The 16,772-nt window shown below is 59.0% G+C and overlaps 1 protein-coding gene across 3 annotated transcripts in view; it reads left to right on the top strand.

Annotated features, from left to right (window-relative positions):
- Positions 1-1,704: 1,704 nt before the first annotated feature.
- SLX9 (SLX9 ribosome biogenesis factor) overlaps positions 1,705-16,772 on the top strand; it is a 34,445-nt gene continuing 19,377 nt past the window's right edge. The window contains exons 1-2 of one of the 3 annotated variants that reach the window (XM_053220458.1): positions 1,705-2,224; positions 8,006-8,114. In XM_053220458.1, coding sequence (XP_053076433.1) covers positions 1,922-2,224; positions 8,006-8,114 — 412 coding nt within the window. In that variant the 5' untranslated portion in view covers positions 1,705-1,921. The remainder of the gene's footprint in view (positions 2,225-8,005; positions 8,115-16,772) is intronic. The other 2 variants (XM_053220457.1, XM_027041431.2) reach the window with 2 other exon arrangements.

Here is a 16,772-nt window from a genome sequence, read left to right as displayed (position 1 = left end):
CCCTCCCTGCACGGACTGCCAAGCGGCACGATCCTCCGGGTGCCCGCTGAGTTTCATCTGTGCCGATGCACTCTTATCAATGAGCTCATCTTTGCATTCGCACGACCTCAGTAATCACCTCTGCACTCTCGTATTATGTCATGGCACAGCTGTGGACCTGCACTGTGGCACGGCACCAGAGAACAAGGCTTCTCTCGTGACACCCTCTGAAAGAAGTCGTAGGTGCTGCTGGATGGGTATGGACTGGGTTGTGGGTGCCACCTTCTCCACATTCTGGAAAGCCATCTGCGGGGCTGACTGACACCCACTGCATCCAGAAGTACAACCAGTGCTGTTCACAGCCGGGCAAGAGGTTCTAGCTAAAGGAAGCTGGGTTCTCCTTTAGACCAGCCTGGTCTGGCGGATGCTGGTCAGACATCCACGCTGGCCACCGGGCAGGTAATAGCAGGACGGCTTTTACAGAGTGGGGAACGCCAAGCCTGAGAAGGGCTTCTGGGGTTTCTTCCAGTGACACATTTCTCTGTGGCTTCAGACTGGGTCCGTGCTGTGAAGTCACCCCTGTGTGTTCTGGTCTGATGTCTCTGAGGTGCCTTCTTCATCTACAAATGGCCTCATTCACTGTTGGAACGTTCTGGAATTGGATAGGTTGGCTCCCGCATGGCATGGCCAGAGACCACCCTGAACGGGACCTGCTATCAACCCAAGTAGGACGTGTCCACTTGCCACGGTTTTGCCTTTTCTAGAGTATCATATCCTCAGTAAAGCCTGGAATATATAAGTGGATATGAATTCCAGCTGGTTATGTGGCCTTGAGTAAATCACAGATCCTGTCATCTTGGCCTTAAGCGGCCCATGTGGTCATGTGTCCAACCCTCGCTGCGTGAGTACCTCTGTGTCCTTCCTGAGAAATGGCACCTAGCTTTGCCTACAGCAAAATCCTCTCCGAAATCCATTTCGTGTGGGTGGATTTCCACCGGGCTCCTGGACAGGGTTGAGTGGTGAGTGTGAGCACCCAGGACCTTCTCAGTGTTGGGGGGGAAAAAGGGGGAAACAGAGTGTGGCCACTGCTCTGGCTGAGTCTGGACTCCTGTGTGGCCCCATCCGTAGCCTGGTTTGTGCTATACTTTGCTCTAGATTCGTCGGCTTTGTGTCTCCAACAGCACAGTGGGCTCCTTGAGGATGGGCGTCACACCCACCCAGAGGTTGTTTTCCTGAATGCACCGTCCGGGTTGGATACGTGGGAGCCCCTGAGCTCAGAAAGCAGATGGTGCCTGTCAGAAGGGCAGGACTCACTCAGGTCCTGGTCCCGGAGCTTCCCAGCCTGCGATCTGGCATCGCTTTGCATTTAAATGGTCGAGTTACACCAGTCTCAAGGAATCGTTCTGGGGAGTAAACGAAACCATGTAGAAAAAGGTGAACACGAAATAAATGTTCAATTAGAGTTAATTAACTTAATTAAGTTAATCAAAGTTAATTAAGACAAATGGACTAGCTAAATCAAGGGTTGTTGGGGTGCCCTTAGATTCAACCATATTCCCTCTCAGTTCCCGACTTTAGTCCCCCCTCCCTCCCCTCGCCCTGTCCTGACTCTCGTTTTGCTCCCACGGTGCCTTTGGAGGGCACAAGGGCTGTGTAGCAAACATACTCATGTATTTTTTTTTTAAATGTTTATTTACTTATTTTTGAGAGAGAGCGTGGGCAGAGAGAGGGAGAGAGAATCCCAAGCAGCTGTCAGTACAAAGCCTGGGGCTCGATCCCACAAACCGGGAGATCATGACCTGAGCAGAAAGCAAGAGTCCCACACTGAACAGACTGGGTCAGGCACCCCAACACACTGGTGTATTTTCAACGTGCTTGGTCCCCGACCCGGCGGTACCCGTCATTCTCCCAGGTGCTAGCGAGGCCGCCTGGATTCCCGCGAATGCCCACACCTGCCCCGGGCGCATGCGCGGCGCCGGCGGGGAGAGCGCGGATCTCCGCCTCCCGGCTCTGGTTTCCGCCCGGTCGGGGGCGCGCGGGACCAGCTTCCGGCCGGCGGTGCGGCGCGCGCAGACGGTTTCCGGCCGGCCGGGGGTGTCGCGGGAGCATGGGGAAAGTGAGGGGGCTGCGGGCCCGGGTGCACCAGGCGGCGGTGAGGCCCGCGGGGCCGGTGGCGCCCGGCCCCGCGCCCCCGGCCCGGGAGGCGGCCCCCGCGCAGGCTTCGGCCGGCGGAGTCGGGGCGAAGGTGAGTGGCCTCCGCGGACCCCGGGGCGGTGTGGCTGAGCACCGAGGTCCGAGGGGACCCTGCGGCGGGCACGCCCATCGCACCCGGCCCTGCGCGGCCCCCTCCCTCGCTCAGTGATATTTTCGGGGTTCGTCCGGGTTCTAGCCCGCTCGCCTCGGCGCTTCCTCCTGCCGGTGGTGGTGGGCCGGCCGACCACGTGTTGTAACGTGGGCGGGCCCGCGGGCGCGTGCACGCGCTTAGCCCGCCGCCTGGCAATGGGGGGCTGGCGGGGCCCCGGGGAGCGGAATGCGAGCGCGAACAGCCTGGTTTGTTCTTCCCTACGGCCCTGACCTCCGTTCCGACCAGGGACGCTCAGCTGCTGAGGACGGAGCTGCCGTTTTAACACGCGATCTGGCCCTTACGAACACCGTGTTGGAATAACCCCGTGTCATTCACGTGTCCCAAAACTCGTTCCTGTGAAGTGTCCCGTTCAGTGGGCGTTCTTTAGTGTTAGGTTCACAACGTAGTTCGGTGGTCCCTACACATTTCAGAACATTTTCATCACCCCAAAAAGAAACCCTGTACTTATTTTTTTAATGTTTGTGTAGTTATTTTAAGTTTATTTTTGAGAGAGAGAGAAAAAGGGCCAGTGGGGGAGGGGCAGAGAGAGACTCTCAAGCAGGCTCTGCATTGTCAGCACAGAGCCCCATGCGGGGCTCCAACTGGAACCGTGACCTCGAGACCTGTGCCGAAGTCTCAGGCTGGACCGATGGAGCCCCCCAGGCGCCCCTAGAAATCCTTACTTACTATCAATCGTTCTGGCCACGAGGAGTCCACTTCCTGTTTGCGTGCGGCTGTTTGTGTCCAAAATCCGTTTTGTGTGCGTGGGTGTCCACGGGGCTCCTGGGCGGGGTTGACACGCAAATGCTGGCGCCCAGGGCCGGTGTCGGGGAGGAGAATGTGGCCGCTGCCCTGGCTAAGTCTGGACTCCTGAGCGGCCGCTGCGGGTGGCATCCGTTGTGTGCAGGTTTGACCGCGCTGACTTTTCGGATATGGTGCAGTACCGGCTGTGGCCTTGTGTGTCTGGCTTCTTTCAGGTAGTTTTTTCTGAGGCTCATCCTTGTTTCTAGAGCAGTGTGTTGGTTTCATTTTTCTTATGGGTGGAAACACTCCACTGTGTGGTTGCTACTCTGCCACACCACGTTATCTTCATCGTTCCCAAGTTGGTGGAAAGGTGGTTTCTAATTTTGGGCCATCGTGGACGATACTGGTGTGGACTTTGGGAGTGGAGTTGCCGGGTCGTATGGAACTTTGTGTTTAACACGGTGGCCGCGCCGTTTTACATTCTCTTCGGTAACATATGAGGGTTTCACTTTCTCTGAATCCTTACCAATACTTGTTATTGGCCATGTTTTTGATTACGGCCATTCTGATGGACGCGAGGTGGTATTTCATGGCTTTGACTTGCATTTCCCTGAGGGCCAATAATGTGGATCATCTTTTCATGAGCTTGTTGTCTATTTGTAGATCTTTTTTTGGAGAAATGTCCGTTCAAGTCCTTTGCCCATTTTGAAATTGTGTGTTTTGTTGTTGAGTTGTGAGAGTTCTTTCTATATCCTGGATGCTAAACACCTACCAGATATACGTGGTTTGCATATTTTTTTTTTCTAGTTCTGTGAGGTGGTGTCTTTTTTTATTTTCTTTTTTTTGATATCCTTGGAAGCACAAGTTTTCATTTTTTATAAGGTCCAGCTTCTTTTCCTTGGTTGCTCGTGCTTTTGGTAATGTGAAAAGTCAACTGAGGGGCTCGCGGAGCACGGCAGACAAGATTGCATGGGGACTGAGGGAGGTTAAGCAGAGTTTGGTCATGAAGAGAACCTTTGTCACTTCATGTCCTTTAGCAATTGATGTGGGGCTTATGATATAGGTGTTTCTGTCTCTTCGGTGCAGAGAAAGGTAGGACCTTTGTGCTGTGTAACTCCCTCCCTCTCATCCCCTTGCTGTGCTGTTACTGTTCTGCAGGCTGTGTCTGTACGTGTTACAACCCGACCTTAGGTTCTTACAATTATCTTTTGTAATTAGCTGTATGTTTACCTGTAACAGGCTTCTTGTTTTGTTTTGGATTATTGTCTGGTAACATTCCTTTTCAGCCTAAAACACTTCCTTAATGTTTCTCAGAAGGCAGGTCCGCTAGCGACAGATGGTCTCGGCTTCAGTTTATGTGGGATTCTCTTTATTTTACGTTCATCTTTGAAAGATGGTTTTGCTGGATGTAAGATTCTTGGCTGACTTTGTCTTTCCGCACATTGAAATGTGATCCCACATGTTCTGGTCTCCATTGTGTGTGAGGTCAGCTGTCCGTCGTATTGGGGTTCCCTGTAGGTCGGGGGTCCTTGTTCATCTTACTCCTTTCAGGTGGTTCTCGTTGCCTGTAAACATGACTCTGTCGTGTCTCAGTGTAGTTCTCTTTGTACTTACTCTGTGTGGAGTTTCTTTATCCTACTTGGAGTCTTTGAGCTTCTTGCACGTATCAGTTAGTGTTTTCCTCAAATTCAGCAAGTTTTCAGCTATTATTTCTTTGGATATTTTTCTGCCTCTCTGTCTCTCTGGTACTTACCGGGGACACCCGTAGGCATGAGTATGGTGCTCTAAGACCATTCGTTTTCCTGCGAGGCTGTTTCTCTTCATTTTTCTGTAAGGCCTCTTCTTTCGTATTTCCTTTCGTAGGGCTCTGTTCTTTTTCTCTGTGTCCTTCCGCTTCTTGTTGGCTGAGTTGTGGTGGGGGCGGGGTGGGGGTACAGAAAGCCTTTCTTCCTCCAGCTGGGATAGGAGAGGCTATCCACCTGCAAGGTCTAAGGTCAAGTGTGTCTCTTCCCATTGGGCCTGCAAGTTGACTTTGAGGAGGGCTGCAGCTCCCCCTGCTGGTCCCCTGACTCCCTTTATTAATCTTCCTAGTGATGTATGGTAGCACTGGGCGGGGGGAGGGGGGTGTTGCCTGGTCGTTTTACTTGTTTATTGGCCTGGCTCTGAACTATGTGAGGTCTGCGTGCAGCCTCTCATCTCCCTGCTTATGCTCTTTTGTTTTTGTCTTTTAGCCTGACCAGGTGGGTTTGTCTGAGCCACTTACTGGTCAAGATTGTGCTTGAGCCCCTGTGTCCCATTAGGTGTTTGCTTCTTACCACTGGATGTACGTGTGTGGCTCCGGGCTGCGGTCACAGTTCAGGGAGTTTACATTTTTGATCTGCTTCCCAGCAGGGACTAGCAGCTTGGAGACTCGCTGTGATACTCCTGGCCCCGCACAGCCTTGAGCTTCATGCAGCCTCCAGCTGCTGCCGCTGGGAGTTGCCCCAGGGCCACAGCGGCTTGTTGCTGAGCCAGCGTCTGCTCGGAGGCTGCGCCTAGGTCCCTGTGCCGGTCGGCCTCTGCCCCGTGTTGTGTTTGGTTTGGGGAACACTTTCTCGTGTGCCCCATACGGTTCTGATTGCCCTTGAGGGGCAGCCTAGACCTCCAGCGTTGACCGTCACCCACAGGGCACTTGCCTCTCTTTCTGATGTGGCCTCTGCTAAACTTCCGCTTGCTCTGCTATGTGCTTACCTTGTTGCTGCTGGTGTTTTGGAGCTACGGAGCGCCCCCACCGTCTGCCTGGATCTCCAGTGTTTTCAACGACGCCCTAGACTTGTGAGTCCCCACAGTGCATTCCAGATAAAGTCCCGCCTCTGGCAGGACCTCTGTGCCCACACGAGGAGGGGGGCAGGGACAGCCTCAGCTTCTCCCTGTTGACACCCCTCTCTACAAGCGGGCGCTGGGGGTGGTCCCGCGTCATCTTCTTGGCTTGCTAGTACCTGTGGCCTAGAGAAGCTGGGATGAGGGGTGAGAATCGCTGTTCTCAGCCTCCCCGGCCTCAGGTGGTGCTTCTGTCCAACAGGTGGGGGCGGGGTGGGAGAAGGGATCCCCACCGTCTGGCTCACCTTCTTGGACTAGTGCCTGTGGCACAAGGTGGGGGCTTCGTTGGCAGCTGGGAGCTGGGGAGCCAGGAGTAGAGCTCCCAAGGGAGTTTCTGTAAGGTGGGGGTGGATAACAGGGCATAGCTCTTAAGCCATAGATTCTGTTCTTTTTTTTTTTTTTTTTTAATGTTTATTTATTTTGAGAGAGAGCAGGATGGGGGGTATGGGGGGAGGCGGGGTAGAGAGAGAGAGAGAGAGAGAGAGAGTCACAGGCAGACTCCATGCTCAGCACAGAGCCTGACATGGGGCTCGATCCCACGACCCTGAGATCATGACCTGAGCCGAAATCAAGAGCTGGGTGCCTAAGTCACTGAGCCACCCGGGCGCCCCAATAAATTCTTTCTGTTCTTGATGAGACTTTTAGTTTTCTTCAGTTAAATGGTTGTTGGGAGACAGTCTGCCACACCCCTCTCCCTGCCCATCTGGCAGAGGTTCCATATAGCCCTGGCTCTTAATCCCTGTGCCAGCCAGGCCAGGTGGGATTCTCACGGTGGGCAAAATCCTCCTGAGCTCAGGACACAGCCAAAGTTCAAGGGAAACAGCCCACCGTGAGTGAGAGTCTGCATCAGAATTAGAGGCCGTGAGGGCAGAAAATGGAATTATCAGATGGAGACTGTGAAATAAGTACGTTCAAAGTGTAGAAGTAAGAGAAGTGAGGAAAGAAAACGTTGAGACTAGGCAGACGAGAAGAAAAAAGCAACAGATGGAACTTGTAGAACGAAGGGTATAGCTGTTGAGCTCTAACACGGAGTAGGTGGACTACTAGTTCCTAGCCACGTAACGACACTGTGGTCCTCCGAAGACGTTTAACAACGCAGCATCGACGCCTGTCGTGTTGAGTTCCGAAACCTTGAAGCAGTTGGATGTGGAGTACCACTGTGAACGGGGTCTGAATGGCTGTGCAGAAAGAAGCGGGGATTGGCCGTGTGCACCCTGCCCCTAGTCTCCTGTGGCTCCTCCTTGGCGGGAGGACTCTGCCGCGCTGGCCTTCCCTGCGTGGTGCTCCCAGCCGCTCCTAGGCTCCAGCATTGCCCCTGTGAGTTTTCTGTCTCTTATTTACTGACTTTCCCTCCCACCCTGCGAACTCCCGAGGAGCGAGTCTGGGCTTCTCTCGCAGGTGTTCTGTGCGAGCTCCGGGCTGCAGGCCAAGCCCACACCTTGGGCCAGTTTCTGCTTCACCCCAGTCCTGTCTTGGTCTGTGGCTCCCCTGGGGGTCAGTGCTCCAGTCCCTCTGGGGTCCCTGTCCTGGAGCTGGACCCGAAATGAGTCAGGTGGGCCTGGGAGGTGGGCTCAGCAGAGTGTGACTGGCAGTGACTGGGAGGGTTTTGAAGTCTCCGTGTGGGGCTGATCTTGTGTCGGAAGCTGACCTGGGGGGAGACGATTGAGGGGGAGCAGTGGCTGTGAAATGGGGGAGAGTGCTATGGAAGAATGAGGTGGTGCAGGTTCGGAAGGGAATCTGCTTCCTGTCCCAGTGCTTCTGAATGTGGAGCTCGTGTTTCTAGTCGCTGCCAGTCCCGAGTCTGAGACGGTCTGCACGCCAAGAGCCAAGCCCATTTGGTGGTTTGAGGGGGGCGGGAAGACGTGCTGCCTTAGGGCCCCAGGGTCTGAGCTCCCACTGGCCCCCGGGCTCAGCTTCGGGGGGGGGGGGGCGAGGGTTACCTCTCCTAGGCCCTCTGAGCAGGAGCTGGCCCAGCCTTGCTCTTCTGAAGGCCCCCAGAGGGCTCCCCCTGCTTTGTGTCCGGCCTTACGTTTGCATTCTGGAGCCACAGGGAAGTCTCACGTCTTCTTTCCTTCTTAGGAATGGGCTTTCATGAACACTGATGTTTTTGCCGGGACCAAGATAGACCCCAGTGCCTTGGTGCAGAAGCTGAACCCAGACACAAGGAGCGTTGCTTCCATCAGGAGAGGTGAGAATGTGCGGCTAAGGTCTGGGTGTTTGTAGCACCGTGCCAGGCTGGGTTTAATGTGCTCACGTGTGGGCTGGGGCAAATTTCAGGTTAACCTATACGTTGCTTGTTTTTTATTTATATATTTATTATTTTTTATTAAAATTTTTTTTATTTTTTTTTATTTTTAAACTTTTATTTTTTTTAACGTTTATTTTTGAGAGAGACAGAATGCGAGTGGGTTGGGACAGAGAGAGAGGGAGACACAGAATCCGAAACAGGCTCCAGGCTCTGAGCTGTCAGCACAGAGCCCGACGTGGGACTCGAACTCACTAGCTGCGAAATCATGACCCCAGCTGAAGTCGGACGCTCAACCGACTGAGCCACCCAGGCGCCCCTAAAATTTTTTTTTAATGTTTGTTTACTTTTGAGAGAGAGAGCGTGAGCAGAGAAGGGGCGGAAAGAGAGGGAGAGAGAGCGGATCCCAAGCAGGCTCCACACTGTCATCGTGGAGCTCGAACTCCGGAACCGTGAAATCATGATTCGAGCCAAGGTCAGGCGTCGGATGCTTGACTGGCTGAGCCATCCAGGTGCCCCGTCTTCAGGAGTTTTTTTAAATTGACGTTACTCTTCCAGAGCTGACAGATGTCTTCCCCCGCATGCCACCCTGTGGCCTCTCCTCCAGCCTGTCCCACCTCCCCCAGTGGTTGTGAAGCTGTTGGCCTTCTGCCCTGGGATGGGCTCTGCCTGTTTGGTCGTATTGGTCTGGGCCGGCATGCCGCCTGCCTCTTGGGGCACCGGGTCTCTCCCTGCACAGGCCAAGCGCTCTGCCGAGTGGGCAGGCGGCCAGGCGGGGGACGGGGCTGCTTGGCCCACGCTCTCACCTTCTCGTTTGCTCCACCCGGTGGTCCTTGTGAGTGAGTGTCGTGTTTGTGGCTGCATAGCTGTGGCTGTGTGCAGCCCAAGGTAGCAGAGGCTCAGCCTGGAGTGGCCGAACCCGGACAGATCTGTTGTCTGATGATGAGCGCCAGGCTCTTGCCACTTGCCGTGGCCCTTTGACGTCTCCCCTCCACCCAGAGGCGTGGCGAAAAGTAGCCGTGGAATGTGTGGCTTTTGTTCCTGTGGCAGCTGACCGACATCTCAGTGGGAGCCGTGTCCACTGAAGCGCAGGGCACACAGATTCCTACTTCCCTGAGAGGTGGGCGCTGCAGGGGAGAGGTCAGCCGGGCTGTCTGTGGGCACGGGGACCCTGAGTCCTGTGCCTGCTCCCGGCCTGCCTGTAGCGGGATCTCTGTGAGGGGCCGGCCCCAGGTGGAGACCCAGGGCAGAGAGTGGGAGAAGCCGTCCGTACGCCTGTGCCCTGAAGGTTCAGAGGGAGTAGTGGGGACGGAGCGTTAGTGCAGGTGTAGACCGGCATGGGACCCTGATGATCCGCATCGTTGGCTGCTGGATTTTGGAGCATCTGTTCACTTGGTCTGTCAGGTGAGCGTGGCATTTGCCGGGCAGGTGTGCCCCGCGGCCTGCCTAGGAGTCGCGTGGGGCTCCGTTAGCCGTGCCGGCCAGGCAGCGCTCCCGTGTCTGAGGGGCCGGCGCACCTTGTCCCCTTCACGGATGGTGCAGGGTTGGGGGGTGTGACAGTGTAGGGGCTGGACTCTCCCTTTGCTGAGCTCAGATGATGTGGCCCCACCTGGGAGTGGGGTGACGGCAGGGCCTCCCTCTGGCACTGCTGGCCCGGTTCCCTGCAGGGCACGGTCTGCTCCCCTCTCTCCCCACTTCTCTCCTCCCTCGCCTCTCCGCCTCTCCTGCACAGGGAGACCGGCTGAGGCTGAGTTCCCACCTTAGGGGTATCCGCAGCCAGCACCAGCGGCCCTGGGACCCCACCCAGCCCTGTTGAACCTGGTTTTCATCACTCTCCAGTGCATACCGGCCAGTAGCCTAGTGGCTCCCGCTTGGCCTTTATAGGAGCTCAGAAGCCCCTCCCATCTTTTCTGGTCTCCTCTTGAAGATCCTGGATCCCAGACTGGTCCTCCCGGTTACTGGCTATGTATGGCCAAGTCCCTGCCATCTCCTGATTGGGTCCTAGCAGCCACTGCAGTCCTGTGGGGGCCTCCCTGGGAGCCCCTGCCGCGGCAGCACCTTGGTGTGTTAGCTGACCTGCCGGCAGATCTGGGACCTTGCACTCACTGAGCAAGTCTTCTGCTCAGCAGACAGAACTCGGTTACTTCTTGCCTTTGCACTGAGTCTGAGGGCTTTTTAGAACATTCCGGACCACCGTAGGTGGCATTGGCTGCTCAGGGAGCACGGCCACCCAGAAAGAGCAAGATGTTACTTTCAGCAAAGGGAACGCTAAAAGTCTGGGTGATGGAGACCTGAAAACCATAAGGGAGGTGGCCAGGAGGAGGGGAGGAGAGAAGGAAGGAAAGTACTTTGTTTTCTTTATGAGCTGGGCAGTCAGTTGTGGTCACAAGAAGAGACGAGAGCAGCTCAGGAAAGAGTGTGCTGTACTCTCAGGTCCTGGAGACGGGGACACAGCACCCAGGGCCACGTGGGCAGACGCGCCAGTGTGGTTAGGAGGCTGAAGATGGGAATTGGCTACCCCCCAGCCGGAAAGGTGTTTTTTTAGGATATCAAAATGTCCTAAAAATATACAGAAAATTAAACATTTACAGAAGGAGAGGGCCTGGACTGTGGGTGTGGAGCTCAGAGCATGGGGTGTGTTGGGCAGAGCCGTGAGGGCCTCCGGGGGAGGCAGGGGTCCTGGGGACCCTGAGATGGGCAGGTAGCCTGGGGCGGGGCTGCTGAGGGTTCCGAGCGTGGGCACCGGAGCCTGGAGAGCTGGCAGCTCTCAGCGGGGGCACTGGGTCTGCTCTGGGCCTCGGTTGCTTATCTGCAGACGGTACATGTAGTACTGTTTTTGTCCTGTTTGGCCTGTTTTGGTGAAGGTGGGTTAGCAGGCGGGAGGTGTTAGCAGCCCGGACACCCTGCTTGGTTTTAGTCCGTGCCCGGCTCAACGCTGCAGAAGGCACAGCTCCTCCCTGTTGGCCCGCGGTGTCCGGCCGCCTCTGGTGACAGGTGGCAGTGTTCCAGCCTCTCCCCACCGCGCCTCCCTCTTTGCCAGCGGCTCTTCCATCTTGGCCTGGGTCACCTCGCCTCCCCACCGGCCGGTGCCCTGGGTCCCACGGGGAGACGATGGGCCGTGTGGCTCCCCTGGTGTGAGCTGGGGCTGCTGGCCCAGGGCAGGTGCAGGTCCTGTGGAAGGTGGCATCTGAGGACTCAGCTGCGGCTCAGTCACCTGCTGGGTCGTGAGGCCCAGGGTGTCTGTCGGCCTGGATTAGCGCAGACGCGTCTCTCCCACGAGTCCTCACCCTGAGCTGAGTCACAAATAGAACTGCTGTCTGCCTCTGGCCATGAGGCCACCCCGTGCAGGGGTGTGTGGTCCGGAGGTGGCCGAGCCTGCTCGGGGAGGAGCTCTGGCCTGCTTGTAGGTCCATCCCCTTGCGCGGACAGATGCCTGTTGTACGTCCCCACCACGTGCACGCCTGTGGCCCCCCTTGCCCCACGTGCACACCCGTGCTCCTCCTCCCCTTGTGCGGACTTGTGCTCACACACAAGGGGCCTGTTTGGCCCCGTGGGTGCTTTGCTGGTGGCGTCTTTCCTGTTTGTACGTAGAGCCTTTGGGAGCCCTGCTGGCCGGGGAGCCGAGTCTGTCCCTCCTTGGGCCCACCTTCCATTCCAGGCAGGGGTGCTGAGCTCCCTGTGGGGGACCCCCTGGGCTCTGTGTGGTGGCCTGTGGCCCCTGTGGCGCCCCATGGGGGCAGGAGGATGTGGTGTAGAGCCACAGGCCACCCCTAGTTCCTGCTGCAGACAGCCCCCCCATCCCCGGGGGAACTTGGCTCTGCCCTGGGGGTCGGGGTCTGTGGGCTCGTGGGTCTGGGTGTGAAGTGGCTTCGAAGCTCCTCTGCATCCATCTTTGAGGGCCCAGGGCAGGTCTGGGGTGAGCGTCCAGCTCCCGCGTCCTTCCCTGGCACGGGACACCCTGTGCCCTTCCTGTTTCTAGCTGTGTCGTTCTCTGTGCTGCAAAGTCGCAGGAGACAAGTGCAGTGTGTTCTCACACAAGCACCCAGGGTGTCGGGCCAGTACTCGGTCCGGGGCCTGAGCCGGGCAGTGCCGGCCCCGGGACTCAAGCCCAGCGAGGCAGGCAGGCTGGGGCAGGCCTGGAGGAGGATGGGCCTGGCCAGGGCTGTGGGAGGGGAGAATGTCAGCATCACTGCCGAGCACGGTGGACACGCTGGGCCGGCGCGCAGGCTGCCAGGAGGCACTCTGGGGGCTGACGAGGCTGTGGCGGGAGAGGGTAGGGAGGTGGCGCTGGGACCAGGCCGGCCCCGGGCTGCGGTGGAGGGACGTTGCTGCGGGGACCCCCGGAGCAGGGGAAGCCCACACGGAGCACGTGTGCCCGTCCTCTTCATCTTCCGCCTCCGTGGCTGCAGTGCTGTGACCTTGGCTTTCAGTTGGGAGCAGGTGCAGGCGTGAAGCCTGTTCACCAGAGGGCGGCAGAGCTGCGTCTCTTTTCAGGCCAAGCCCGATTCCGAGAGGCCGGTCCTGCCGCGGGGGTGAGGAGCTCCCAGCACGGATTCCCAGGGCTTTCCAGGGGCCGTCTTCAGGGAGTTTGTAAAGCTCCCCCTCCGAAGACTTTTCCCTCCTCCTCTAGTGTGAGGGAGGGTGTGACAAAACCCACCCAGAAAGTTTCATTGCTTCTCCCCGTGCCACCTCGAATGTGAAACGTGCAAGGAGAGGGGGTTCTTGCTCTCTGGGCCTGGGCCCAGGCCAGGAACGTGGGGGCCTTGCTGGTGGCCTCCTGGGGACTGCTTTGGCTGAGGGGGTGTCTGGTTCCCCCGTGGCCTTCGTGCCATCTTGAAGCCCACAGTGGAGGCACCCCGGAGCTCTTCAGTAGGCGGTGCATGCTGTCCGCCCGTTGGAGGTGGCTGCAGGCTGCTGGCTGTGAGCCCCTTTGCTGTCGCCTAGGCCTTTCTTTGGTTCCTTGTTGGGGGTGTAGGCCCTGGGCGGGAGCGCCTCCACCCACCCCAGGGAGTGCGCCCACTGCCTTCAGGGGCGTCCTGACCTGCAGGGCCCGAAGGTCTGTGCACGGAGCAGGAGCAGGTGGACGACTGGGAGGCACGGTCTTCTGCTCTGGGCCTGCTGGCTGCTGGAGGGTGGCTGGCCCGCAGTCTCACGTGGTAGGGCAGGAAGGGGCCCCCTGTCGGCTGTTCTCGCCTCCGTCTGCCTCCAGCCTGTTCTTTTTAACAACAGGAAGCAGGGAAGGGCGAGGTCAAGGAGGTGGCCTGGAAGGGCCCTCCCCGGATGGTCTTGAGAGGGCCTGGGTGCGAGGCCTTGGGGCACGGGGCCTGCTTCCTGCTCCCTCTGTCGTCAGGGATTTGGGAGGAGGAGCGTGGGTGTACTTTGTCCTTCTTCCCCACTTTGGGACAAGCCAAGGCCACTTCATTTCTGGTACCTTCTTCCCGTCTCTGGACTGGCTCTTCGTGGGAGGCCAGCCACGGGAGGACGTGGCCGATGCCCGTGGGCGGCGTGGCCTGGCCGTGCGAGGACTTGTGTGCGCAGTGTGTGCTGAGAGGGATGAGGTGCCGAGGAGGGGGGGCACAGCAGCACCCCAGAGTGGCTGCAGCTCGTCCTCCGCCCATCCAGCTCCTGTGCTTGGGGAACGCGGCTGTGTCAGGCTGAGCAGCGAGAGCCTCCGTGCCCGTCCCACCCACCCTGAGCACCGTGGGGGCTGAGATCCGTGCAGGTGGGGGGCCTGGTGCTTGGAGGTGTCTCTGTTGGGCCAGAGCAGGGTAGGTGTAGTGTGGTGAGCGTCTGCTGAACGCCGAAGCCCGCCAGGCACGGGCTCAGTGAGCAGCGGGCAGGCCCCGGCCAGACCCTGGGAGGCTGGAGCGACCCTCCTGCCAGGGTTCTCCCTGCCCAGCTCCAGGCCGTCTCTTGGGGTCCCTCTCTCAGAGCCTCAGCCTGAGCCCTTCCTCCTGATGTTGCCCAGCACTGGTGATCCAAATGCCAGCAGGGCTGCCCAGCCCACGTGGGGCACCCCCGGCATGCCTGGGCTCCAAGGGTCAGCGTGAGCCGCGGCAGGGTATAGGCCCCGCTGGTCACAACTCTCACCGGGTCCAGGGCCCCGAGGATGGTCACAGCCCCTCTGAGCGAGGAGCCCCTCCACCCTCCCATGAGCGGTCTCTGGCTTGGCTCGGGGTAGACTCAGGTAAGTCAGCGCGCAGCTGTGTCCACCCCCAGCACAACGAAGGGGGACCGTTGGCAGTGAACCGGGCAGCCACCCTGCAGGACTGAGGTCCGAGGTCCCGCCTGTCTGTGGGAAGGAGGACCAGGACCGAGGGGCCACACCCCACTCCACAGCCAGGCCACGAGGAGCCACGCTGCAGGGCCTTGGTGTGCCTGCTGGCTGAGGGCCCAGGTCTAGTCTGGGACAGCCGCAAGCCCCGGGGGCGCTTGCACACGGCACTGGTGAGGGGCGGTGCCTGCACTTGCCTGGGACCCTCGATAGCTCTGTACTCGTCCCGCCCCGACCGGCACCGAGCTGCTTCCTGTGGAAGGAGCAGTGCTGGCGTGAGGACCCGCCCGTGTCGGATGCTCTTGGTCGTCCTGGGGGATCTGGGGGCTGAGCTCTTCCAGTCGGGGAGCTGTGGATTGCTGTCCTCTTAGCCTGGCGTTCTCGTGGGTGGGCGTGCGGTGGGCGTGCTGCGGGGTTGGCCTGCTGTGGCCCACGGCCGGCCCTGCCCGGGAGCGTTTCCGCACGGCCTCCGGTCGGTGTTGGCGGTTTTCTCCGTCTAGTGAGCCGTCTGTAGCGCCGGAGCGTTTGTCCCGGGCAGCACGTGCTTCAGAAACTCCCTCTGCTGTCTTGGCAGGTGGTCAGGAGCCAGTCTGCCCGGTCACATCCTGCCTGCCGCTTTGTCGCTGGTGGCCGGAGGCCGTCTGTGACTGGCTCCCTCATCTGCAAGAGGGCTGCTGGGGGACCCTGTGAGTTCATCCTTGCAGAGCTCTGATGGCAGAGCGTGGCCCCCGCAGGTGACAAGGAGGCTCATGGCGACCCCGCCTCCTCTCTCCTGGAGCCTGTGGTGGTGGCGCCCGTTGGCAGCATGGCGGGCTGAGGGTTCATCAGACCGAAGTAGCTTGTTGGATTGAACCTTCTTAGGACTTCTTAGACGTGTGGGCGGGTGGTGGGGTGCAGCCGTTTCGGGGGCCATCATCTTGCTGCAGCGGACCTCTCCATGCACCGGAGGCGGGGGCAATGAGAGGTGGGGGGAGAAAGCAGATCTGGGCCTGCTCTGGGATCTGAGGGGAGCAGGAAGGGCCGGGCTGTGGATGGCGCTCCTTCGTCCTGTTCTTCGAGCCGTTGGCTCCACGGAGGCCGGGCCGACGCGTGAACAGACGCCCCGAGTCCACACCGAGCGTCCGCGCCGAGCCCTGGCCGAGGGTTGGAAGGTAGGGGCTGGCTTCCCCCGAAACTGCTTTTGTGAAAGGTAGTGCTTCGTGATCGGAAAAGTACTGTGTATTACAGGAAAGACTCAAGTCTATATCTGCCGCCAGGGACCGCTGTCCCTCTGTCCCCGTGTGGGGTGTTGCATTTGTGACCTCCCTGAGTGTCCTCCCCGTGCACACGGACTGACTTGGTTAGAGCTGATGTTGCCTGGCCCATTTCAGGAAGGGGCCAGCGGGCCCCTCGGCCGAGCTTGCCTCGCCGCTCTTTGTCCGGACAGGGTCCCCACCTTGCGGGGCGGGCTTCCTGGGGGAATGTCCATCTGGGGATGGTCCTGGGTGCCCCCCGTGAGGTTGGCGGGATGCCTTTGTCCGGTCGTCCGCACACAAGCGGGAGGCCTTCCTGGCCATGCAGAGAGGCGGCCAGCCTGTGTGGAGGGATGGTGCCCCTCAGGGCTGTCTGCCGTGGGCGTGGGGATTTCTGGAATTGTGTCCTGGGGCTCTTTGTCAGAAGAGTTGGGCCCAGTTGCAGGCAGGTCCTTGGGTGCTCCTGAGAGCCTTCGCTCCTCTCCCGCCACTCCAGAACCTTCCTTCCGAGGAGGGCCGCTGTCTTTCCAGCGCTGTCCACCAGCGGTGGTCTTTGGACCCGATTGGGCGCGTGGGGTTGTATGGCCGTGTGGGGGTCATTGGGTCACGAAGGGTGCCGCTCCCCCTGGGCTACAGCTGTGTCGGGCTGGAGAGGACGGGTTGGGAGATGCTGCTGAGCACGTGGCTGCTGTTTCTAACCCCGGCCCTCTGGACGCGGTGGCAGGGAGCTATTTAAGGTTCTCGGTGCCTTTCTGCTGCACGTGGAGCCCGACAGCAGCCCCCGCCGTGGCCGTGTGCTGTCACTCGTGTCCTTGGTGGCTGCGAGGAGGCCATTCCTTCACATGGTCCTGCGCTATCGGGGCTCAGTGCCCGCGGGCCCGGCAGCCGCCTCCCTTTGGGCACCTGCACCCTGTCTGCTGTTTTCCATGGCCCACCGCAGGGTGCTCGGCAAAATCTGTGAGGTGGGGCCTCCTGGCCTCTTCCCAGTTGATGGGTCCTCACGTCCCTACCGCTCAGAGGGAGGCCCTGTCACATAAACGTGGGACGGCTGAACCTGAGTGTGGCCTGCGCTTGTCTGTCTGCCCGTGACTTTCC

Source organism: Acinonyx jubatus, chromosome C2 (genome assembly GCF_027475565.1).
Source record: "Acinonyx jubatus isolate Ajub_Pintada_27869175 chromosome C2, VMU_Ajub_asm_v1.0, whole genome shotgun sequence".
Taxonomy (NCBI): Eukaryota; Metazoa; Chordata; class Mammalia; order Carnivora; family Felidae; genus Acinonyx; species Acinonyx jubatus.
The sequence above is the reverse complement of the archived record's forward strand: the minus strand, read 5'-3'. Positions and strand labels throughout refer to the sequence as shown.